Source organism: Sebastes fasciatus, chromosome 3 (assembly GCF_043250625.1).
Source record: "Sebastes fasciatus isolate fSebFas1 chromosome 3, fSebFas1.pri, whole genome shotgun sequence".
In the NCBI taxonomy this organism is placed as follows: Eukaryota; Metazoa; Chordata; class Actinopteri; order Perciformes; family Sebastidae; genus Sebastes; species Sebastes fasciatus.
In genome coordinates, this window is record NC_133797.1 from 26,217,148 (window position 1) to 26,243,052 (window position 25,905).

At 39.8% G+C, this 25,905-nt stretch overlaps 1 protein-coding gene across 1 annotated transcript; it reads right to left on the reverse strand.

Moving 5' to 3' along the window:
* Positions 1-1,263: 1,263 nt before the first annotated feature.
* On the reverse strand, positions 1,264-8,265 carry etaa1a (ETAA1 activator of ATR kinase a). The gene is made up of 6 exons (XM_074629861.1): positions 7,905-8,265; positions 6,656-6,787; positions 5,591-5,661; positions 5,299-5,411; positions 3,390-4,834; positions 1,264-1,598 (listed from the first exon to the last, which is right to left on the reverse strand). The coding sequence occupies exons 1-6, from the start codon at positions 8,068-8,070 to the stop codon at positions 1,483-1,485; spliced, it is 2,043 nt and encodes a 680-aa protein (XP_074485962.1). The 5' UTR covers positions 8,071-8,265; the 3' UTR covers positions 1,264-1,482.
* Positions 8,266-25,905: the final 17,640 nt, after the last annotated feature.

Below are 25,905 nucleotides of genomic sequence, written 5' to 3' on the forward strand. Positions count from 1 at the left end.
ATCAATCTTCTCATTTGACAGAATACAAATTACCTCCCAAATCAATGGACTGCTGAAGTCATTTTTATTTAAAGGCATATTTATTATTGTGCAAATACGGAGTTTGGTTCCAAATTTGTGGGGAATAAAAGACACAAAATAATTTTCCCCCTTAAACAGATTGGTAGTGCATTAGAAATCTACTTTACAACTGTTGTAATATATTCTGGCCTTAAAGGAATAGTTCAATACATTATTCGCTTTCTTTCCATGAGTGAGATGAGACGTTTGATACCACTCTCACGTCTGTGTGTTGAGTACAGAGCTGGAGTCGGGATGTGTTTAGCCTAGCTTAGCATTAAGACTGGGAGCAGGGGAAACGGATATGCCTCGCCTCAGTGAGCTCCAGAGGTGTCGGTATGTGTATTTTTGAATTATGGACAGAGCCATGCTTGCTGGTTCGCCCTGCTTCAAGTCTTTTTGTTAAAGTGATAGTTCAGGTGTTTTGAAGTGGGTTTGTATCAGGTACTTATCCATAGCAGGTGTATTACCTACAGTAGATAATGGTCAGCGTGCCCCCAGCATCCAGAAACAGACGGGAGCACCGACACCGGCACAAAGCAATACAGTGCTGTGGACAGGGACGGCAGAAAAACATATTTTAGACACCAAAAAAAATTTATATCTATTTAATTGTACGCTATATTTAGAATATTTTCCGGCAGCAAACTGAACTGAAAGTGAAACATATTTATACTGTTTTTGTCATCTGTACCTGCTGGCTTTAAAGAGCGCATAGAAAAGTTTCCCTTTCAGTTCATTTCCCCGTTGGAAATGAGAAAGAAAGGGCCGTCTGACGGCAAGATAAAGCGATGAAAATATTCTAAATATAGCATATGCTTACACCGATAAGATCTTTATAGGTGAGCCTTTTAGGTATCTAAAATTTCTGCCGTCCACGTCCACAGCACTGTATTGCTTTGCTCTGGTGTCGGAACTCCTGTCTGTTTCTCCAAACTGGGAGCGTGCCGACTGTAATCTACTGTAGGTAATACACCTGCTATGGATAATTACATCAGTACACATCCCCACTTCAAAACACCTGAACTATCACTTAAAGCTAGGCTAACCACATCCTGACTCCAGCTCCATACTTATGCACACACACACACACTCCTAATCCCACTCTCTGAAAGAAAGCAAATGTGAATTTCCCAAAACGTTGAACTATTCCTTCAAAGACACAAAAACATGGTTTAGTTTAAAAAACAACTTGTTTTTAAAAAAAAAGAAATCTGATAGATTAGAAACAACATTTACATAAACATAAAATTAAAGTACGTTTACAGTTTCATTTTAGAGGAGCATATATTTATATATGCTACTTATATGTATTCTGCTAACAAACAGAGCTAATAGCAAACAGGTGGAGCTCTGACAGCAGTTCAGCAGTCCGGTTTACTCTTCAGACAGGTGAGGTGAGGTGAGGCGAGACAAAGCCGGTTATCTCAGTCGGCTGGGAACTTGGAGGTTTTGGGCGGCCTGCATTCGCTGTCGTCTTCTCTCCATCGCCTGCTGCTTCTTCAGCTCGATCTCTGCTGCTGAACATTTACCCAGAACTGCACAAGAAAACACAGACGACACAGTCGGTGTCAATTTTATCAACAAAAACTACGATGTAAAACATTTGAAGGCTGTTATTCTACAGAGACAATGAAAGCTGGAGTAGGTAGAAATGGAGCAAATATCATTACAAAAAGTTATTTTTATATCCTGACAGTAATGCATAAGACAGGTAATCTGAAAACAATCATGTGCCTCTTTGTCCTCCGGTGCTCCTAACGGCATCTACAAGATTTCACAGACCGGAGGAAAACTCAACTTCAATTAGAACATTTCCAGAAATGTACCGATCCTTTGCCCTACTTGTAACCACAGTAACAGTGCAATAATTAGTATTTCCATATAGTGATTGTGATCAGAGCTGTGAAGCAGCGTGACTGTAACAGAAACATCACAGTAAAAACAGCTGCTTACCTTCATGACATGCTGGAGGTTTGATGTTCGCTCAAAATGCAATAAAAAACCTGCAGCTCTTCATCTAATCAGCTCAATGTGGATTCTTCTTCTGATATCGCTCACTTTAAAACGCACGTCCGGAAAAAGTGCAACATTTTTTCCAAGATTTATCAAAAAAGTTGGCAGTTAGCGCTAACCTCAGTGGCCAATGGTGAATATTTGGTGTTATTTTGCAATAAATTTCAACCATCTGAAAAAAATATGGATTGTTTAAAGAACTTACTGACAATCAAAATACGCAACATGTTTCAGTGGGAGTAAAAATGAGTTTAGGGTCTTAGTTTAGACTCTCTCTTAAGACTGATCTGTTTGTGGTGGCATTTGACTATGCAGTTAGTTGGCCATTGGATTGAATTCATGCAGAACACCGGTGAATAGAGCAGTCAAACAGTTGGATTGTGTTTTTGTGGAAAAATTGTCAGAATTGTCAAAAGATCGCACTGATTTTGTAAGAATTCATTGTGTTAATTAAAAAAACGCAAACTAGAGATGAACGATGATGTCGGCACATGTCGGCAGATAAAGGCTTTAAAATATCGGCATCGGCCAGAAATGAACATTTCCTCCGATATGACATTATGCACACTTTACAAACCGTTACACCTCGGTGTATATATATACACATATTTATTACTTCTCTATACATACTATATTCCAGTTTACACCTCAATATATATTTTAGTACTTCTCATTATTACATACTGCATTCCTGTTTACCCCTCTGTGTACATATATTACTTCTCATCATGCATATACAGTACATACTACATGCTGTTTACATTCAGATTTCCCATCTGAAATACTGTCAATAAAATTACAAATTTACATTCACATTACTATTTTAATTTACTTAAGTTTATATTTAAGCCCTATATTTTAACTGCACTATTTAATGCCTTAGATTACCATTTTGCTTTTACTTGTGTGATTCCTCTTTTATATATACATATTTAATGAGCATTGTTGAAGGAACCTGAGACCAAAGATTTTCATTGCCAGTGTCTGCTTTGCTGGAATTGACAAATGACAAATAAAGAACGATGTGAAGCAATTGAAGCATAGCGACATCTCCAGGAAGGCCAAGTCGGTTCAATTTCTTTGGTTCAATGTCACGAAAGTTGACGTAAATCCATGCGGTGTCATTTTTTCAATAATGATCTATTAAAGCTAAAAAAAACTAAATCTGAAATGAAATTACATTCATTTTTATATTATTAGTTTTTTTTACTCAGGCAATATAGTTTCAGTTAAGTTTTTCTTAAATTATATAGTTTTTAATTAAGTTTCAGTTTGAGTTTACTATAATATCCCAGGTGTTGACGTGCTCTTACCTTTGCTGGTCACCGTAGAAACTGGGCTGTTTGGCTTCTTGAAGGTGAACTGGTCTTTGCGGGGGTTTCCCTGCGGTGCTGACTGGACACATGTTGAGCTGTTTGTGGATCCTGAAGTGTTGTTCGCTTTCGTATATCTGAAAGAATCCCACGTCTGTACACCTGCAGCGATGTGAGAGACGAAACCACCAGCCAATGAACTGCCAGCTGGTCTTCCTGAAGCACAGGGAAGACTCGTTGGTGCTTGTTTTTTGGGAGCCAAATGTTGCTGATTGGCTGGCTGTTGTTTGCTGTTGGACGGTTGCAGAGATGCAGAGCCTCTCTGGTTTGACATGTGACCCCCAGGAAGGGTCTGTTTGGTGGAAACATTCCCCGCACTCTGGATCTGGTTCTCCACGTCTTCACACATTTCACACAGCAGGTCGTCGTCAGCGAGGTCGTCCCAAACCGGGTCAGACGAGAAGAACGAGGACAGATCCTCATCCAGGAGGTCGGAGACAGCAGGCGCCTCGCTGTGGGATGAGACTACCGCAGGTTTTATCGGAAAAGTTTGAGCTGTTTTTGTAGCTGATGTGTTTGATGCAGTTGTGTTGTATTTGGCAACAGAAGTCCTTTGAAACGGTGCTTTCTGTGGATCTGACTTCACTGTGTTTGATGTTTGCCTGGTACGCTGAGATCCAGCCTCAACTACAACACTGTTACCGGATGAAAACCTGTTCTGCTGAGTGTCTTTTTCAGCTGTTTTTGAGCTATAATCCACCTTCAAGTTCGTCCATGTGTCCGTCTGGATTCTTTTGACAGAGAAATTAGGATTAGACTCCAGTTTGAAAGTCGTTCTTTGTCTCACGTTGTCTTTTTCCACTTTAGAAACAGTTGACTGGACCGCTACATTTGCTGGACTTTTCTGTATTTGACTGGGTGGTTTCTGGGTCGAACAATGCTTTGGAGCAATGAAGTTCTGTGGATTTTGTGTCATCTCAAACACTAAAGAATCATTTAGCAAGTCATCGTTTTCCCAATCGTCATCAAACTCGTCTTTCACTGATGTTCCTTTAGTGTTCATTGTGGAAACACCAGAGGAGGGGCCGAGTGAGGAAGCAGACGGTTTCCCAGAGGCCTCTTTGGAAGCAGGTTTTACTTGTGACAGCTGAGCTGACGACACCTGACTTAGATTTCCGCTTAAATGTTGGGTTGGTCCATCAAACAGAAAATCCAAATCGTCCTCCATATATTGATCCAGGTGAAGCTGCACGTCTGACCCGGCCGGCGCCGTCACAGCTGGTTGGCAGTTGTCGTTTTGATCTCCATTCTCTAAATCCAGGTTGTCCTTTGACAGGAGCTCCAGACTTTGCTGGTGCAGGTCCTCCACTTCTTCTTCATCCTGATGAAACATGTTGAAGTCAAACTGTTTGGCCAGCTTCAGCAGGTCGTCCACTCCGTTTGGCCTGTCGCGAAAACAAAACAGTTTACTGTGATGAGAGATATTCTGGAAACATGTCATGGATACAAGCTTCCTTAGAAAGGAGCTAAATTCGAAATTCAGAGGATTAATATATCAGCAAACAACTATTTGCTAATCGCCGTCCCTCTGCACTGCGCTCATACGACGGTTACAGCTGATAACGCCGTCCCGACCCACGGCCGGCTCAGTTGCGCTAGTGTTGTAGTACTCGACATCGGTCTCAAGACCAGTCAAGACCACAACTGCGGGGATAAATCACTAAACTACCTGTTTATTGTGTGATTTATTTGTTAATATCATTACTGTGTTTGCTCATAGAAAACAAAGGAAAAAGAGTTCAGGCTTAGGCTCAGAGTTTGTTAAACCTGCTTTTTGAAACAGGGCCGTGAAGCTCAGTTACAGCCAAAAGAATGCACAACTTGTATTTGTAGTTTCTCATGAACCTACCTCGGGGATTTCTTCTTGGGCTTGGGAGCTTGAACATCTGGCGTGCAGGGAATGCCGGCACTGTCCCCGATCCACTGTTGTAAAGTCGGCTCTGCAACCTTCGGCCTGCCATACTTCAGAGAGACAACACAGCGAGAATGTAAATAAATGCTGTTTATTGGCTCTCTTTGCTGATCTGAGCTGTTATTCGGAGCACTGTCATGAACAATGAAAACACGTTTACAAAGTAGGTCCAGGAACTGAAATGTTTGGGGGGCGGGGGGGGTTCAATCTCCCCAGCCGTGTTACTGACCTTTGGAGCGATCCTACTAACAATCTCTGAGATGTTCACAACTCCAGCAGGCTGTTTCTTGCCTCTTTTACCTGAAAAGAAAAACAAAAATCACCACGTAGCTCAAGATCCAGATTTTTTTGTTCAATCAAAACTCCAATAATTTACCTCCAACAGAAATCAGGTGTTAAGTTTACAATGACAGAAAACAAAGAAACATGGTTGGAATTGGAAATATAAAATATTTGTGTTTTTGGTTTCTTAAAAGACAACAGTAAGTAATCAGTAATAAAAACTGCTGTTTCTGTAGATCGGCTGATGGATTAGCTGTCTCGTCACTGTAGAAAATTATGAACTTTATTAAACATTCTGGAGAGAAACCCTCTAAAAGGGACTGTTAGCTGACCAGACGAAGGTCTCTCCATGAATCACTGCTGATCCTAGTGTTGGCTTTTCCTGCCTCAGCCTCCCGACCGCAGCCGGGGGGAACAGGGGAGACACCGGAGTTTTGGTCGGAGACACTAACGCTTCTCGCTACGCAGCCCCGTCACTTCACAAGACACGGGGAAACCTCTGTTGGTCTGGAGGAGCTGCAGCATTTATTTTTTGCACAAATGTCCACTGTACATTCACTAGATATTCTCAGAGCTACTAACTCTTCTGCAATGTGGAGTGTGCGCGCATGCACGTGAGGGTGGAGCGAAATAGCGAGAACGAGCGCGGTGTGTGAGTGAAGGCAAGCAGGCAGTTAGCGGAGCAGAGTACAGCAGAGACTCCGGCCCTGGAGACCAAAGCTACGGTCTCCCCCACGTCCTCCAACCGCGGCCAACACTGTTTAACAGACGGGCTTCACTAGATATAACTTTACGGTTTTGGTGCTTCCGTGCAGTTTGTGTTGGAGTCTTGTCTGAACAGCGTAGCCACACGCGAGCGCGCATGGGACATCGACCCGGATTGATTTATACGTGTAAGAAGTTACAAACAGTCCCTTTAAATATGTGGATATTTATATTTAAACATGTGAATATTTATATCTAAATATGTGAATATTTAAAGGGTTCCACAGTTGGAAGGGTTGAAGTTTACCGTGTCTGTTGGGTGAAGGAGAGGTGGCGTCCCAGATGATGTCCTGCTGAAAGTCTGAGTCGTTGTTTGGGGACTCTACAGTGAAAACACCAACTGCTCTGGATCTCGGGATCCTGGTCGGGGTCTTAAAATCTGGAGAAGAAACACGAACAACTGATTCAGAAACAGCAACATTTACTACTTAGTCTGTTTGACTTCAGTTAACTCTCTGTAAATCTATTTTTTGCTGCAGGAGGTCAGAGGTCAAGGTCTGTAGCTGGTTTAAGGATTCAGTGTCTCACTCAAAAACACCAAAACTGTAACTGTTTGTTATAGTTTCGGTTCTTCCTGTTAAAAAGTCTGAAAGTTGAATATAGTTTTGTTAAAATGGAAAATGTAAACACATTAGCCTTTTCATGAATTGTTCGAATCTTTAGGTAAATTCGGCGTACTAAATAATCCACTAAATTGCATTTTATTCCAGTTGAATTTCACTCTATACAATGTATTTCACACTGCTTTCCAATGCCATGTGACACTTATTTTGGTTGAAAACGACAAGAAAAGGGCAACTAATTTGAGTTTGTGATGTGCCGAATTGAAGACTGAAACCTGTGGTTTGTAAAAATATATTTAGTCATGTTGTATGATGGAAGTTACCTCTTGTATATACACGAAAACCTAAAATTGCGAAATATTTCAATGTAGTTTGGTGGACATTTGTATGCATACAGCAGAGCATGTGAGACTTGTTTTGGTTGAAACAGACAAAAATAGGCAAATCATTTATTCGAGATTACATTTTGATGTGCCGAATTGAATAATGAAACCTGTGGTTTGTAAAAAATATATTTAGTCATGTTGTGTAATGCAAGTTACCTCTTGCACACACGAAAACCTAAAATTGCGAAATATTTCAATGTAGTTTGGTGGACATTTGTATGCATCCAGCAGAGCATGTGAGATTTGTTTTGGTTGAAAACGACAAAAAAGAGGCAACTAATTTGAGTTTGTGATGTGCCGAATTGAAGACTGAAATCTGTGGTTTGAAAAAATATATTTAGTCTTGTTGTGTGATGCAAGTTACTTCTTGAATATACAAGAAAACCTAAAATTGCGAAATATTTCAATGTAGTTTGGTGGACATTTGTATGCATCCAGCAGAGCGGGACGTCAGGGCTTGTAGCCGCCACAGGAGACCAGAGAGGCAGGCAACAAACTTCAGACAGCTCAAATGTGACTAAAAACCAACAGAAATAGAGTTTCTGACCCGGCCGCTGGCTCTTTGGAGACTCGACCTCCGCCGCTGACTGAGTCTGCTGAGTCCGACTGAAGCTTCTCCTCAGTCGGTTGGGTCTCGATGGTTCTGACGGGGCCGCCGGTTGTTGCTGTGGGAGACCGGACGGAGGAGGGATGTTTCGGCGGCCCTGGTTCATGGTTTACTGGTCTGTTACCGACCGATCCGTTGACGGGTTGCCAGTCGACAGTTTGCGCGGGTTAACGCTGAGTTGTAGTTTGTTATTTACAGTTTATTTTGTTGTAAATTCCGCCGGTCGGAGGTGTTTTTGAACGTCCCGCCATCTTGTCGTTCCCAGGGTTCCTTTCGAGGGTGCGTTCACGGGCAACGAAGCTGCTCGGATATTACGAACCTGAGACTGTATACTGTAGTTGCATCGGGATGATTTCATTTTTTAAAACGATAGTCTATATAAATCTAATAATAGTTTTTTTTTGTATTAAACAGTTTAATGTTTATAGAGATAAAGAAAAGTATAACCGGGACAGTTTTAACAGCCTCTTTGTTAAAAAATAAATAATTTCCAACATTCATAAATATGAAAATGAGGGTTTCTTTCTGTTAAAGGACCAGTGTATAACAATTAAAGGGACTGTTTGTAAGAATCAGAAATGCTTGTTAACAGCGACACCTGTGGCCGTTAAGTCAACGAAAGTCATCGTCGGGCTCGCGCTCGTGCTCGCTCTAAATAGACATGAATGAGCATCAACTCAAAACAGTGAGGCGACACACGTCAGCTAAAACCACAATATCACTCTATATTTCACCTGCTTGGCAGTAATGTTAGCTGACCAGACGAAGGTGTCTCCATGAATCAATGCTGATCCTAGTGTTGGCTTTTCCTGCCTCAGCCTCCCGACTGCGGTCGGAGGGAACAGGGGAGACGATAACGTTTCTCGCTGCGGAGCCCCGTCACTTCACAAGACATGGGAAACCTCTGTTGGTCTGGAGGAGCTGCAACATTTATTTCTGCAAAAACGTCCACTGTACATTCACTAGATATTCTCAGAGCTGAACTAACTCTTCTGCAGTGTGTAGTGTGCACGCATGCACGTGAGGTTGAGCGAGCTGTGAGTGAAGGCAGGCATGCAGAGGAGCAGAGGAGCAGAGTACAGCAGAGACTCCGGCCCTGGAGACCAAAGCTACGGTCTCCCCTGTGTCCTCCGACCGCAGCCAACACTGTTTTGCAAGACAGGCTTCACTAGATATAACTTTGCGGTTACAAGTACATTTACTCAAGTAATTCTGAGGTACTTGTACTTTACTTGAGTATTTCTATTTTATGCTGCTTTACACTTCTACTCCACCACATTTCACAGGGGAATATTATACTTCTTACTCCACTACATTTGTCTGACAGCTTTAGTTAATTTGAAGATTCATATTATTAATACAATATATAAATCAACTAATAAATTATGATATATTATTATAGATAAAGCTACCCAGGAGTATATAAAGTAATTAAAATATCTCCACCGTTATCAGCTGCAACATTAAAATGATGGACACGTTAATGCATCAATCATTATACAAAGTCATATATTATTCTGAAATGTGCCATTCTGTATAATTAGTACTTTTACTTATATTTTTTTTATACAAATATCTTTGTACTTTTACTCGAGTATGATTTTGAATGCAGGGTTTTTACTTATAACAGAGTATTTTAACACTTTAGTATTGCTACTTTTACTTAAATAAAAGATCACAGTTCTTATTCCTCTGCTGATCATTATGCAGAATAATTATAAATAATATATACTGGATTAGGCTATATATTACTGGATTATAATTATTGACGCATTCATGTGTTCATCACTTTAAAGTTGCAGCTGGTAAAAATGGAGCTTATTTTAATTGCTTTATATACTGCTGGGTAGCTTGTGAATTTACCCCCGGGGGGATCAATTAAGTCTTAACTTAACTTTTACATCATAATCTATTTGTTGATTACATTTTGTATTATTAATCTGCATCTGCAAAGTAACTAAAGTTATCAGATAAATGTAGTGCAGTAATAAAAAGTACAATATTTGCCTCTGAAATGTAGTGGAGTAAAGTAAAGTAGGCTTCCACCAAATTATATTTAACTACCGCTGACCTTTTACAGGCAAAAGGAAAAGGAAAAAGCACCAAAGCATAATAGGTACTCTTGAGGTAAATATTTGTGATTTGGGGCTATATCAATAACAGTGACTTGACTTGACACAGCTGTGTGTGTAGCAGGAATATATTTATGAACACGCCAAAAATTATGAGAAGGGGTTTGGAGGTTTGGTCTAATGATCCATAACAATCATCAGGACTAAACTTCAGAGAGTCAGAGCAGCAGTAAATCTCAGTTAATCTCAGAGACATTAGACATCAGATAAACATGTGTGCGTTCACCGTGCAGCTGCAGGCCGAGTCCATCCAGCAGACGACAGCAGCAGCAGCAGCGGGGGTTGTTTGTGAAGCTGTCAGCAGCAGCTCTCGTCCTCCTCCAACGTTTCCCCAAAGGAAGGATTATCGCGTCACATCCCGCTGGGCTGACAGTATATACACACTGTGATGAGAGCACACTGATGCTGCTGCTGAAAACAAGCTCACTTCAAAATTTGATGAATGCTCTGTGGAAAAAAAACACATGACTGAGTTATAACAGATGATGGCGGAGGCAACTGATGTTCTTCATTTCTATTTCCTTTCTTTATCAGATAATAATACAGAGTCACAGCACTGAAATAGATGGTGTAAGTGGGTAAGGAATTAAATTAAAGATTTTTTAACATGCTGAAGCAGTGTGCATGAGGGTTATCTCCAACCAGTTAGGGATGTCCAACCAGTGGGCCGCTGCCTCCTCAATTTCTCTCCAAGAACTCAATGAATACTAGGAGATATGTCCCTGTTGGCCAATTCTTTTTAGTGTACAGAAACATACAAATAAAATACAAATGTAAATGATTGTTCCGCCATATGTTGGTATTTTTGCCCCAAAGCCCCTTCCTACCCAACCCTCACCCATTGCCGAAGCAAAAAGGATAGGGGAAAAACAGTGATTAATCATGTTATTGTTCATAGTTAATCGTGATTAATCGCAAATTAATCATGTACCTTAAAGGGAGATTTGTCAAGTATTTAATACTCTCATCAACATGGGAGTGGGCAAATATGCTGCTTTATGTAAATGTATGTATATATTTATTATTGGAAATCAATTAACAACACAAAACAATGACAAATATTGTCCAGAAACCCTCACAGGTACTGCATTTAGCATAGAAAATATGCTCAAATCATAACATGGCCAACTGAAGCCCAACAGGCAACAACAGCTGTCAGTGTGTCAGTGTGCTGACTTGACTATGACTTACCCCAAACTGCATGTGATAATCATAAAGTAGACATGTCTGTAAAGGGGAGATTTGTGGGTACCCATATAACCCATTTTCATTCACATATCTTGAGGTCAGAGGTCAAGGGACCCCTTTTAAAATTTAGTGTAAGTTTGGAGCGTTATTTAGCCTCCTTCCCGACAAGCTAGTATGACATGGTTGTACAAATGGATTCCTTAGTATTTATAGTTTAATATGATACCAGTATCTCCTCTAGCTTTAAAACTGAGCCCGCTACAACCTGAAAACGATGTGGTATTGACCTGTCAATCACAAGGGGGCCACAAGCATAGCCTGCTTTATGGTCTATTTGACTCTAAATGGGACCATAATTTACTAAATGAACATCATGCTGTATTGAAGAAGACTTGAAACTAGCGACTGATACCATAAACTCATGTTTATAATGTTTACTGAGGTAATAAATCAGGTGATCAGTAAATCAGGCTCATTTTCTCATAGACTTCTATACAATCAGATTTCTTTTTGCAACCAGAGGAGTCGCCCCCCGCTGGCTATTAGAAAGAATGCAAGTTTAAGGCACTTTAGCTTTGGCTTCACTTTTCAGACCTGGAGTTGCCCACTGTATGAGACGTACAGGGCTTTCCAGTAACTACAATGTAAACCCATCTGTGTCATTACTAAATGCTCAGAGAAACTGGTCGAGGAGTGTGGTGACGTAGTTTAAAGAGTGAAGAAACACATACGGCGTATGGATGGGAGGGGAGGTCAATGGGCTTTCATCCTGGAGACAGCCGTTCGTGTCCTGTAACCAACGACGTGTTGTTTGTCTTTGTGTTCACAATGTTAAGTTTCACTTCCACTCTACTAACGTAGCATGTTTAACCCAAACCACAATCTTTTTTCCTAAATGGTTTTGTTGCCTAAGCCCAAGCAAACAACGTTAACCACGTGTTTACTGTGACCGTAGTGGCGCATCATAGTTTTACGCGCTGGTCTGCAGTGTGTTAGAAAGTGACAACAAGGGGTCCTGACCAAGCGTCAGTATGTGATGAGTTGGGATGAGAACAGGTTGGGATTTCACAGAGAGGAACCGATTAGGGCTGTGAGTGAGTTTTAAACTGCATGAGGAAAAAAACTACCAAAAGAAAACAACATTTTACAACAAGTACATCAGTCCTTTTTAATCACACGTGTACGTATATGCAACCCAGTCTCATAGCAGTTTGTGAAATAGTCACGAAAATTAAACTACTGATTTGTGTACATAGACACAAATTTTCCATTGTTTTCGTGACGCTCAGCGCGACTTTCAACAACGTATCCTCATACAACGCTTCGTACGATTTCTTACAAAAAGTTGTTCCTCATTTTCCTACAAATGTTTCCGCTCCAGTCTTTACAAAATAAAATTACTTAGTAAGGTTTAGGAAAAGACTTTTTCGTAGGTATAGTTACAAATGATGTATGAGATCAGCCTGTAGTGCTGAGCATCACGAAAAAAATGGAAAATTCATGTCTATGTACAAATCAATAGATTTATTTCACGACCTGCCGTGAAATTGGGCTGGTATATAAGATGAGGGGAAATTTGGAAATCCAACACTACGGTGCCTTTTGTACAATTTCAACTTTGATTCTTTTGTGATGAAGACATATATTAAGATTAAAAAAACAATCCGTCCACCATTTACTGTCTTCCAAAAGAGTGCAGCTCTGTTTCCAACTCGCCAACTGTGTGGACTGAGGTGAAATCTGAGCGATTCATCGTTGGGCCGACATGCCGACCCTCCGCCTGGCTCGCAGCCAAACACAGATATGCACCATATTTCATGGCCTGTGCGTCCGAATAGAATACCCTGCTGCTCTAAAGAAAACACTGAGCTTCGATGCACTGAGAAAGGAATCTGTGGCAGAGCTATCAGGAAGGAAAGAGGCAGCTACCTGGTTTTTACATTACAGTGGCAGCGGGCTAAATGGCTCTTTTTCCCCAGCAGACATTGTCCGTCTTTGAAATGCGATCCGGGACCCCGGCGGAGGCTCGTTAGAAAAGGCCTGAGCGCTTTCAGGCCGGTGGATCAGAGAGCAGTGTCAGATATGCTGCTCTCTAATCTCACCAATCTATCACTGTCTGCTTAGAAGTGCCAGAGAGCCTCCGGGGTGCAAACGGCAGTACCAACTCTCATCTGTAAACTACTGAAATCAAACCCCAGCTTATAAATCAGAGTACTGGACGAGGTCTGGATACTGAAAATATTCTGCAGGATGGTAACACACCAGACTTGCCTTCAAATCTTTAATAATTTTCTTTAAAAATAAATATTCACGACCAAATAAGTAACAATCAACATAAAAAAAAACCCACACAAAACATTTTTAGAGTCGGAAACTCTAAAAATCTGCTCCTGTGTGGGTGTGGATTGATCAGATTTGAGTGACAGCAACCAAACAACCAATCAACCGTCATCAGATTCTGATTCAGATATTGCTAAATCCTGATTGGTGCTCATAAGTATGTGACATCATCGTTTTCTAACGGAGCCCCGCCTCCGTCAAACCGGAGAGAAGAGCATGAATAAAAAAAGAAATACAGAAATCTGTAATGTTAAGATAACCAAAACTGTTCTAATTTTGACAGAAAATTGACTGTTTGTGTTGGACACCATCGCTCGTAATAAATAAGTCAAATAATCTGATGGAGAAAATACATTTTCATGGCCTTTAAAGGCTCAGACTCGGTCTCTACTACCTTTGGACTTGGTCTTGACTCAGACTTGACTGGACCTGGTCCAACACGAACAGCTCGCACGGGGCACAAACAGCGGTGTCCTGGATCTAAGCCTTGTGTTTGTTGGACCACACTAAAAACACCCTTAAAATGAGACAACAATCTCAGGATCCATAGAATAAAACTGTAAACTGTAAATATAAAATATTGGACAGGCAATGTAGAAAAAATTACCTATAAATATCAACAAGATGTCTCTGATATTGAGCTTTGAGCTTCTCATTTTAGAGAAGTATGTGGGTGTAATTCTTTCTGGTGTGGAGAACGTTTTGAGTTGTAAACCTTTGGCTTATTTACAACCTGTCTGATCGTCTCACCGCTCACGTTTCTTGACCCGTCAGATTTCATTTTAATGTTTCCCGATATCATCTATCAACTTGTTCCATGTGATGAGATCATAACTGACAGAAATGATGGACAAAAATACCACGACAAGACCTTAGTTACAATGAACCAGAGACTCCTTTAAACAAAGGTTCCCTGTTGCCGCAGTAGAAACTGATCCTCGTTGTTGCACTTTTATAACATCCAGCAGATCTTTCAGGTGCACATAAACACGGCTACTTTCATTTATTGGCCTTTTACTGCTCTCCCGGGGCCTCGGTGGATGTTTCAAGTCAAGTTTCTAGTCGTTCTGTGTATCATCGCTCCACCTGACAGCTTCCAACACTTCTGGTGTAACAGCTCATTTTGCACCAATATCCTTTTTGTTTATCCTCTTTTTTAATGCTTCATTCAGGATCTTTCTGTAGATGCAACATTCTGCAGCTCTGCCGACTCGGGGATGTATGGTTTTATTATTATTGGTTAACACTCCATTGACGGGTATTTTATATCCAATGGTGGAACATAACTAACTAAATTCACTCAAGTACTGTACTTAAGTACAAATTTGTGATACTTGTACACTTGAGTCTTTTCTTTTCATGCTACTATTTCACTACATTTATCTGACAGCTTTAGCCACTTTACAAATTAAGATTTTTGCACACAAAGCATACAAAGAGTTTATAAAGTATGATGTTTTGCTATAAATTAAATAACCCAACATACAAGTACAGCTGAAACAATAGGTCAATTGACAGAAAATTAATTGGCAACTACTTTGATGGTTTATTTTTCATGTAAAAACATTTCACGACTCCAGCTTCACAAATGTTATGTTAGTGACGTTTGTCACGTGATTTCCGTACTTATGTTACGTTGGTTACGTACATATTTTACTTAATTTGCGTATACTTTTTTTGAAGCCCAACCTTGATGTTTTTCCTAAACCTAACTAAGTTGTTTTGTTGCCTAAACATAACTGTGGCCGTTTCACGGTAATGATAAAGCCTAAAATGCATTATCATGACACGCAGAATGTCCTTAAAATGTCTATTTGCTATTTATGTGACTTCCCATGAGATCAGGTTGAGATTTGCTACTTTTCCTTTTAATAAAGTTAATAATGTTAATGTATTAGTAATAATGTTAATGTATTAGTTCTAATGTTGAAGTTAGGACTGTTGGTTGGACTAAACAAACATGGTGAAGGTGTCACTTTGGGCTCTGGGTCAGTGTGACGGCATTTCTCGCTATTTTCACTATTTTTACAAACCAAACAATCAGTCAATTAATGGAGAAAATAATCAGCAGATTAATCCATAATGAAAATAATCATTAGTTAATAGTTCAAAACGATCTCCACCTCAACCAACTACAACAGTAAAATCCTGCTTTTACATTAATGCTTCAATAATAATAATCCAATGAGAATATATAATAGTATAAAAGTCACAGGGTACATTTTTATACTTTTAATACTTTAAGTACATTTTCCTGATTGTACTCACATACTTTTACTGAAGTAACATTTTCACTTTAACTTGTAACAGAGTATTTTTACAGAGTGGTATTAGTACGTTTACTGAATACTGTTTATATCTGATGCGTGTACAGTAGTAAAACTCTAAAGCTCTTCTTAAGAGGCTTCATCTCATTAAGAGCATCAACCTAATCGCCTCCATTAAGCTGATTGACTCTGAGAAGCTGTTTTCTTTTCTTTCTCTTGGAAAGATTTAGTTTTTTCAGCCTCCAAGAAACAGTCAGAGAGTTTCAGTTCGGAGGCTGTTTGTTCCTGATAGATAGAAATGGAGACAATTGAGCTGAAAATAAGGCAAGACAAGACAATTCAGTGGAAACATTTGTTTAAGACAGAGTCTACAATTTCTTTCCTTTAAATCTGCTGGAAAAAATCTACTTTGAGGCATTTATACATGCATATTTTCCTTAAATAGAGTTATAAAAAAACACCAGAGCTCAAAGATATGGACAGGATGGGATGTCTAATTCAAAACACTGCAGATGTGGCTCAGTTGAGAACACAAGGGTTGGTGGGGGAAGCATTTTTAGCTCATATGAAGCAGAGGAAAGTGAAACTGGACGAGCTCTGCAAACTAAAGTCAGGCAGACATGACGTCATGCTTCCAGTGTCTTCCCTTTGAGCTGCAGCCGGTTAGCAGATGGAGATGGGCAACATTTCCTCCATCACAAGCTTGAAAAGAATTCCCATCGATGTGCTCTTCAGCCGGAGTCCAGAGTACACAGTTTACAGCTCGCCGCACTTCAAGTCTAATGTTCCACGAGCCTCCCTTCACATTTCCACTTCAACACCCACTTTAATGCGTGCAAACGACTCCAGTTACTGTTTCATTACCGGCCTATAAACTCTACGATAAGTGGCTCCGTCACATCCATCTGAAAGCCGTCCAAGACGTCGCCCACAAAGTGCCCGCTCAGTGTGCAGCGTGCGTGTGTTTGGGCTGAACTTAATGCTGCATTTATTGCCATTGACTGGCCCATTGTAATTTATGTCAGATGGTGTCCCAGCTTTTTGTTTTTGTGAGGAGTACAAAGAGTGGACGCGCAGACTGTCTGAGAGGCTGAAGAGGAAAAGCAGAACTTCTTTTTAAGTTTAGGGTTCATTCTTGGTGTAAGGTCACAGCAGAGAGGCACCATAGACTGTATATAAGAAGTGAACGTAGTCAGCGTGACATCACCCGTTTGTGGACTGCCGTTTTGAAGCCTCGAGTTTGCCATTTTGGCTGTTGCCATCTTGGTTTTTGGCTGTCGCCATGTTGTTTTTTGCAACCAGAAGTGACACGAAAGGAGCAACTGAATGCTGAATAAGACGTTTTCAGGCAACCTAATTAACTTTCATGAACTGGAAACACACTGTGAAAGGGTTAAAGTTGTAAAACGAAAACACGGAAAACTCCCAGACCGGACAGCGCTGTGGTAGCGACCTGGCAATCACAAGGTAGCCACGCCCTAAAGCATACCCGGCTTTATGGTCTATTTGACTCTAAATGGGACCATAATTTACTAAATGAACATCATGCTGTATTGAAGAAGACTTGAAACTAACGATTAAGACCATAAACTCATGTTTACAATGTTTACTGAGGGAATAAATCAAGTGAGAAGTAGGGTCATTTTCTCATAGACTTCTATACTATCAAACTTCTTTTTGCAACCAGAGGAGTCGCCCCTTGCTGGCTGTTAGAAAGAATGCAAGTTTAAGGCGCTTCAGCATTGGCTTCACTTTTCAGACCCAGAGGTTGCCCACTGAGGGTCACTTGTGATGCTTTCTGATGAGATATCAGGGTAAAATTGAAAAAGTTCAAACAGAAACAATAACTACCCTCCAATATGATGCACGAGTTTTCTGATCTGCCACCTCTGAGGATAAAGTTATATAATCCTCAAAATTTTAATTATATTAAACTCAATTTTTTTACACTAACGAGTCAATGTTTTATCATATTTTTTAACTCTCTATATTGCAGTTTTTATCTTTAGTTGTTGAGTCCACCTTTCATTATTACACGGCGTTGTTGAATACTCGATTCTGATTGGTCAGTCACGGCGTTCTGCGGTCTGTTATGTCTTTATAGCAGACCGTGACAGGTCGCTACCACGGCGTTGTCCAGTCTGGGAGTTGTCAGTGTTTTTGTCATAGAACTTTAACCCTTTCACAGTGTATTTTCAGCTCATGAAAGTTAATGTTAACCTTTTGGTCACCTAAAAATGTCTTACTCAGCGTTCGGTTGTACTTACCCTTTTGTGTCACTTCCGGTTGCAAATAACCAAGATGGTGACGGCCAAAATGCCAAACTCTAGGCTTCGAAATGGCAGTCCACAAACCAATGGGTGACGTCACGGTGAGTACGTCCACTTCTTATATATAGTATTTGGTCATAAAACAAAGTATTGGACAAATTCTGACCTCATGGTGGCGCTAGATAAGAAGTTTAAGGATCACCAAAGTCATTAGGATTCATCATCTGGGGAACATTTACATCTGTACAAAATTGTGTGGCAATCCATCCCACATTTGTCAAGATATTTCTGTCTGGACCAAAGTGGTGGACTGACTGACTGACTGACCAATCAGTGTTGCCATATAGAGCCACAACTCGTTCACACTGGTTAGAGACTGAAACCATAATGTCCTGAGGTGCCAGAGAGCTCTAAATCCAGCCTGTAACTTTCTCCGAGGCGACGGGAGAATCACCTTGTTGTGGTGAGATGTTGAGTTTCTCATGAACTGGGTCGCTCATTGTGGGCACAGAGAACCAGAGACGCTCTCTAATGGCTCGGAGATTAAACAGAACATCTGATGAATCAAAGAATCTCAGAGCCAAACACAATGGATCTTGAAAGCAGAATATTTTCAAGAGCTAATTGCGTTGGGTTAATGCATTTGAACATTTATCAAGCTGCTCTGTTTTCTCTCCAAATCTAAGACACCCGCAGGAATGCTTTCATTTGCAGACTGTAGCTGCTGCAGGCTGAGCTGTCAGCACGTCGGGCCGGTGACAAACAGCATTTCAGAGTATAATATCTGAACAAGCACTGGAGCAATGAAACCAGTCCTCCAAAAACTTCTTCCCAGGATGACAATACTATTTGGGCCGTGTCAGCTCAGTCTACTTCAGGCCAGAATGTTTAATGTCTCTTTAACAGCGCTGGTCTCATTCTCCCCTCATTCCCTGGACGCTGCTCATGGAGTCCGGAGAAATTCCCTCGCTGCTCCAACAGCGAGGATTGTTTGGATTTATGGACAAGCTTTACTGGACTGTTGGGAACCGGCGTGCAATCATTGCGCTGCAATGAAACCCTGACGTTACTCTGACTCCACGCATAATAAGCTTCATTTCGACCCAAGTCAATGCATTTAAACCAATTCAGGGAGATTTCTGCCGCATCAGAAAACTCTACAACACTGGATCCTCCAGCTGCACTTTTTATAGACAAACTTGTGTAAGAAGTGGAAGAGGTGGGAGGGAGAATATGTGAGGCCACAGGGGGAAGTAAAAAGTTCATGGAAATTAACTTCTTGGACTCTTAAGACAGATGAAGGACTGTTTATTGAAAGGGTCATTCTCAGCTTGCTTTAATTGAACACAGTTTATCTTCATTGACATGTTTAATTTGTTGTTGTTTAAAGGAACATACTGACATTTTGGCATCTTAAAATAATCCAGGTTGTTTAGCCCAGTGGCCAACCTCTGGGTCTGAAAAGTGAAGCTAATGAGGAAGTGCCTTAACTTGCATTCTTTCTAATAGCCAGCAGGGGGCGACTCCTCTGGTTGCTAAAAGAAGTCTGATTGTATAGAAGTCTACGAGAAAATGACCCTACTTATCACTTGATTTATTACCTCAGTAAACATTGTAAACATGAGTTTATGGTCTCAATCACTAGTTTCAAGTCTTCTTCAATACAGCATGATGTTCATTTAGTAAATTATGGTCCCATTTAGAGTCAAATAGACGATGAAGCAGGGGATGTTTTAGGGCGTGGATACCTTGTGATTGACAGATTGCTACCACGGCGTTGTCCTGTCATTTAGTAAAATATGGCCCAAAGTGACACCTTCACAATATTTGTTTAGTCCAACCAACAGCCCAACCTCAACATTAGTACTAATACTTTAACACTATTAACATTATTAAAAGGAAAAACAGTAAATCTTCACATTTGTGAAGCTGGAACCATGAAATGTTTTTACATGAAAAATGATTTAAACCATCAAAAAGGTTGCCAATTAAATTCCTGTCAGTCAACTAATTGATTAATCGACTTATTGTTTCAGCTGTACTTCATCTTCCTCATATGTTTTGTGCAAAAATCTTAATCTATAGAGTAACTAAAGCTGTCAGATAAATGTAGTGGATAGAAGTAGCTCAAATTTGTACTTAGTTACTTTCCAACTAACTAACTGTAAATGAACCAGCTGTTTTTAATCTGTTGTCCCTGAAAATAACAGACTAAGCTGGAGTTGTGTGTTGGCTAAAAGTAATTGCATACAGCATTAAAAAAAAACTCACCAGTCAGGGTCCTCACAGTGTTTATGTGAGCTCCTGTTCCTCCACGCTCTGCTGCCGTGATGGATCGTCACACAGAGAGGAAGACGAGGTCATCAACCCCCCTTCATCCATCTCCACACACACACACTGCTAACATGATGTCATCAACCAAGGTCACGGTCACCCTCCTCGACCCTCAAAACACACAAATACACAAAACCCTCAGTGAGTTTGTACCTTCTAGTGAGGACATTTTGTTTGGTCTGACTTCATTAAAGGGCCGGTTCAGATTATAATATTTCATCCCCTTCCTGTCCAGTAAACACCACGTATCTCCAGATGTGTTGATGTTGAATGTTTGTGATAAACTGAAGGATGAAGTGTTCCGTTATGTGTTGAGAAAATTCTCCTATACTTCTTAAGCTAAATAAACTATTTCTAGGGCGGGTCCATCTGCGTTCTGTTTGTTTCTTTTCTTCAAATGGAACCAATCAGCCATTGCAAAAAGCAGTGACGTAGGTTACCAAAGTAAGCAAATCAATAAGGTTATGAATAATGTGAACGCTAGCACTACTGGAGTCAAAGTAAGCTGTGCTAAGTTTGCGAAATAACTTGATATATAACTTAAGTGTTAGTTCGGATTTTTTGAAGTGGAGTTGTATTTATACTCCGTGTTCTGCGAGGTAAAATAACTGTTTTTGTGAATGTAGTCTGGTGGCTTTGAAGAGAGAGATATAACGGCTTCCGTCCCCCATCTGAAAGGGCTGTCTGACGGCGAGGTAAAGCGACCGCGGACTGGAGCAGCATTAAAACTTAGTGTACGCTACATTTAGAATGATTTCACCGGTGCTCCTGTCTGCTTCTCCAAACTGGGAGCATTCCGACTCCCATCTAACTTACTGTATGTGACTTTAATACACTGACTATCAGGATGTTTATATACTGTACGTGTAGCAGCGTCATGCAGAAACCTACGTCAGGTCACATGGGAAAAAGTTTTTAATAGTAGCATTTCGACACTAAAACATACGTACTTTGACCAAAATTTGAATGATGGGTTTGAATACACAAAGAACATCACTGTGAAGCTACAGAATGATATCAAAACCTCAAAGAAAACCAAAAATAATGCACCCACCCAATAAAAAGCCTCTTGGATCAGCTGGAAAATGCATCGTCACAAAGCTGTAATATTATGCATCGCTGTAGATTAAACCAGCCAACAGTATATGAAGGAGTTAAAACATCTACAGCGGTAAAATGCAACATACACATTAATGCAGCAGGAATATTAATCCATAAACATCAGATATAATAGTACTGACAGGGAATATTTTACTGCACAATGAATACTTGTGTTTTATACTAATACTAATGTTTTGAATGCAGGACTTTTACTTGTAGTGGAGTATTTTTCAAAGTGTGGTATTAGTACTTTTACTGAAGTAAAGGATCTGAATACTTCTTCCAGCACTGATTATTCCTCAGAAGGCCTCTCACTTCCTCAGTTTGGCGTCTTGATGTCGGATGTGGTGTTTATTGTAAAATGTTTGAAAACTGTTTAGACCCCGCCCCCCTTCTAACGAGCTGAGCTAATTGAAGTGAATCTGATGGTGAATGAGTGAAGCTGCAGGCGAGCAGCTCCCACTCTCATTAACCTGATTAATACACTCTTTCCTCACAGCTACAGATTACATGTCACCGTGAGTCATTAGTTCTTCCTCTGAGCAGGAGAAATGAATTTGACCCGAGACCTTCAGACAGGAAAACATGAAGAATCGTCAGTGAAATGGATGAAGACTTTTAAACTCTGTTTTCACTGAGAACGTCCATCAGTTTGATGGTGCCGTCTGTCTGACGGCTCCGTAGTCGTCTATTAATTAAAGTTTTGCTGTGACAAAATTGGAAATTTAACATACAGCGGTGGAAGAAGTATTCAGATATTTTCCTGAAGAAAAGTACTAATAACACACTGTGAAAATACTCCACTACAAGTAAAAGTCCTGCTTTCAAAACCTTATTTAAAGCGAGACACTACAGGCAAAATCATTGTTTTTCATGCACTGGTTAATTTTTCTAATTTTGCTATTTTTCTTCCATAACATGTCTTCCTTCAGACTAGTGGAAAGAAAACATCCCAAATACACATTTAGGTGTTTATTTTAGTACTTTGTCTATTTGCATTGATAGATTTATCCTAAAGTCACCCAAAGTTAACGTTAGATAATGCCTCATTTGCATATTTAAACATAGCATTTCAGAAAACTTGTAATACAAAAAAGAATGGTCTTAATGTAAGTAATCAACTGGGGAAGTTTTATGGTGATATCTATTAGTTAAACATTTTACGCTACTCCCCTGCAGTGTTTTCAAAATGTATGGAATTGTACAATCCATATCTTTAAAGGTTGTTTTCTCAAAATGAGTTTTCTCTCATACTCTGAGCCAGAAATCTTCACTTCAGTAGCTACAAACTTTCCTGTTTCATTCCTATCTATATTCAGACGTTTTTTTTACAAAGGGTTTTGTTCATATATCATTCATAGCCTGAACTATACAACATTTTATTCCCTAAAAACATGGCGAAAATGGATTTTCTAAGGCTGTCTATTTTCTGATTCATGGAGTGATACAAAGATATCCAAAATCCTCTCTGTAAAAACCTTTAACTCCAATGTGTCAACAAAATGAAACAAGAATAAAGACAATAAAGTTGTATCGTATCGTATCATATCGTATCGTAGCGTATTTCTATTCTGGAAATGTATGAAAATTAGCACAAATTCAATAAGATAATGCGTCATTTGCATATTTAAACATGCATTTTCCAAAAACTTGTAATACAAAATATAATCGTCTTTATGTAAATAATCAACTGGGGAAGTTTCATGATGATATCTATTAGTTAAAATGTTTACCCTATTCACCTGCAGTGTTTTCGCATATGAATTTCTTTTCATACTCTGAACCAGAAATCTCCACTTCAGTAGCACTTACATACACCAAACTTTCCAGTTTCATTCCTATCTATATTTTGAAGGTTCTTACAGAGGGGTTTGTTCATATATCATTCATAGCCTGATTTATTGAACATTTTATTCCTAAAAACATGGTGAAACATTTTTTTTTTATGGCTGTTGACAGTATTTTCTGATTTATGGAGTGATACAAAGAGGTATCCAAAATTCCCTCTGTAAAAACAACCAGTCCTGTGGTCTTTAAATGACCTGCATGTTCAGGTGAACAGATGACGATTGTCTTTCATAAACGAGGTTGACTTCCTGTCCGACAAGTAAACCGACCCCCCCCCCTCCCTCCCTCGTCTCCCCCACCTTTCCTCCTCCACTTCCTCCCTCAAGGTAACCATGATCCTCCCTCCTCGAGTCTCTGGATCCTCTGTCCGACACTGAATACCTTCCCCTTTTGCCCCGCACATGGGGAAACACATTTAATCCCTCCTGAAGCAAGCATTTAATTAAAGGCAATAAATTATCCAACTTTGTGTTCAGCCCTCGTGGATCCCACAGATCTGGAGGGTGAACAGAGCGGGTTTCAGGAGGAGGCCAGTGAGCTCATGGCGGCTGTTGTTTTTAAGCAGAGTATTGATGGACCGGCAGGTCACAGGTCCAGACCTGGAGGAGGCAGATTAATGTCTCCTTGGAATTTGGGTCTGCTCAGGCTAACATTTGTTACTCGAGTCCAAATTAGGAGTTGGTTTGTTTAGATAAACCTCGTTACCTCTGTGGGCTCGCTGCCTGCAGCCAGAGAGGGTCATCTCCTGGGCACCAGAGCCCACAAGAGCTCCTCGGGACCAATTTATCACCATCTGAGCATCTCTGCTGCATTCTTTCCTGCTGAGAGAAGACACACAGATGATTACAAACACTGATACAGATAACTGTCTGACTCACCTTGAGCTCTCACTCACTTACTTACCGAACATCAAATATCAGGGGTTCCCCTGGAAAAGTGCAGGGGCGGGAGTCTACATACTGGTTGCAGATTCCTTTAAACTACTACTTTAAAATGATTCGATAGTCAAGATAGATTTAATTGAATCAGGAGAGTAGAAAATGTTTAAGGTTTGTATGAAACTGAAGCGGTCATTTGACAATATGAGCCACTAGATTTCTGACAGGGATGACAAGTAGGGATAATGTACAACAAGCCGGTCATTGTTGTGAAATAAACCCTGCAGGACCTCAACGCGAAGCACCCTGAAGTACATCATCCCGCTTATTACACGGCTATTTACAAAAGAAATCAACCGAAGAATGTGGTATTGCTGCTTTTAGGATTATTTTCTCCGTTAATCGATTTATTGTTTGGTTTGTAAAAATAGTGAAAATAGTGAGAAATGCCGTCACAATGACCCAGAGCCCAAAGTGACACCTTCACTTAGTTTATCAAACCAACAATCCAAACCTCAACATTATTACAAATACATTAACATTATTAACGTTATTAAAAGGAAAAGCAGCAAATCTTCACATATGTGAAGCTGCAACCATGAAATGTTTTTACATGAAAAATGACTTAAACCATCAAAGTAGTTGCCAATTAAATCTCTGTCAACTGACTAATTGATTAATTGATTAATCGTTTCAGCTGTACTACTAAATAACTAAAGCTGTCAGATGAATGTAATGCAGTAGAAGTAGAAAGTGGCATGAAAAGAAATGACTCAAGTAAAGTACAAGCACCTCAAATTTGTACTTAGTTAAATAACTGTAAATAAACCAGAGTCTATATCTGTTGTCCCTGAAAAAAACAGCCTAAGCTGGAGTTGTGTGTCGGCTAAAAGTGACTGCACACAACATCTAAAACAACACAGCAGTCAGAGAGTTTATGTGAGCTCATTTTGAACTATTAACTAATGATTATTTTCATTATGGATTAATCTGCTGATTATTTTCTCCATTAATTGATTGATTATTTGGTTTGTAAAAATAATGAAAATAGTGAGAAATACCGTCACAACGACCAAGAGCCCAAAGTGACACCTTCACAATGTTTGTTTTATAATACATATAGTAATACCTTAACTTTAACATTATTAAAAGGGAAAGCAGCAAATTTTCACATTTGTGTGAAATGTTTTTGCATGAAAAATGACTTAAACCATCAAAATAGTTACCAATTAATTTTCTGTCAATCGACTAATCATTTCAGTTGTACTTGGATGCAAAAATCTTATATTATCGATTATAGATTATGTTATCAAATAATTGTAATTTCCCTCTGAGATGTAGTGAAGTAGAAGTAGAAAGTGTCATGAAAAGAAAAAACTCAATTAAAGTACCTCAATTTGTACTTATGCAGTACTTGAGTAAATACAATTACAATAGCATAGAATCAGTCTATAACAACCTATATAGTAAATCATTTCAGACTTACTGTATGTTATCATCAGTAGGCAAAAGATGACCTTTGACCCCATTGGAAAGACACCAAAGGGTTAAAAGTTATGACATCATTTATATGAAGTATTCTT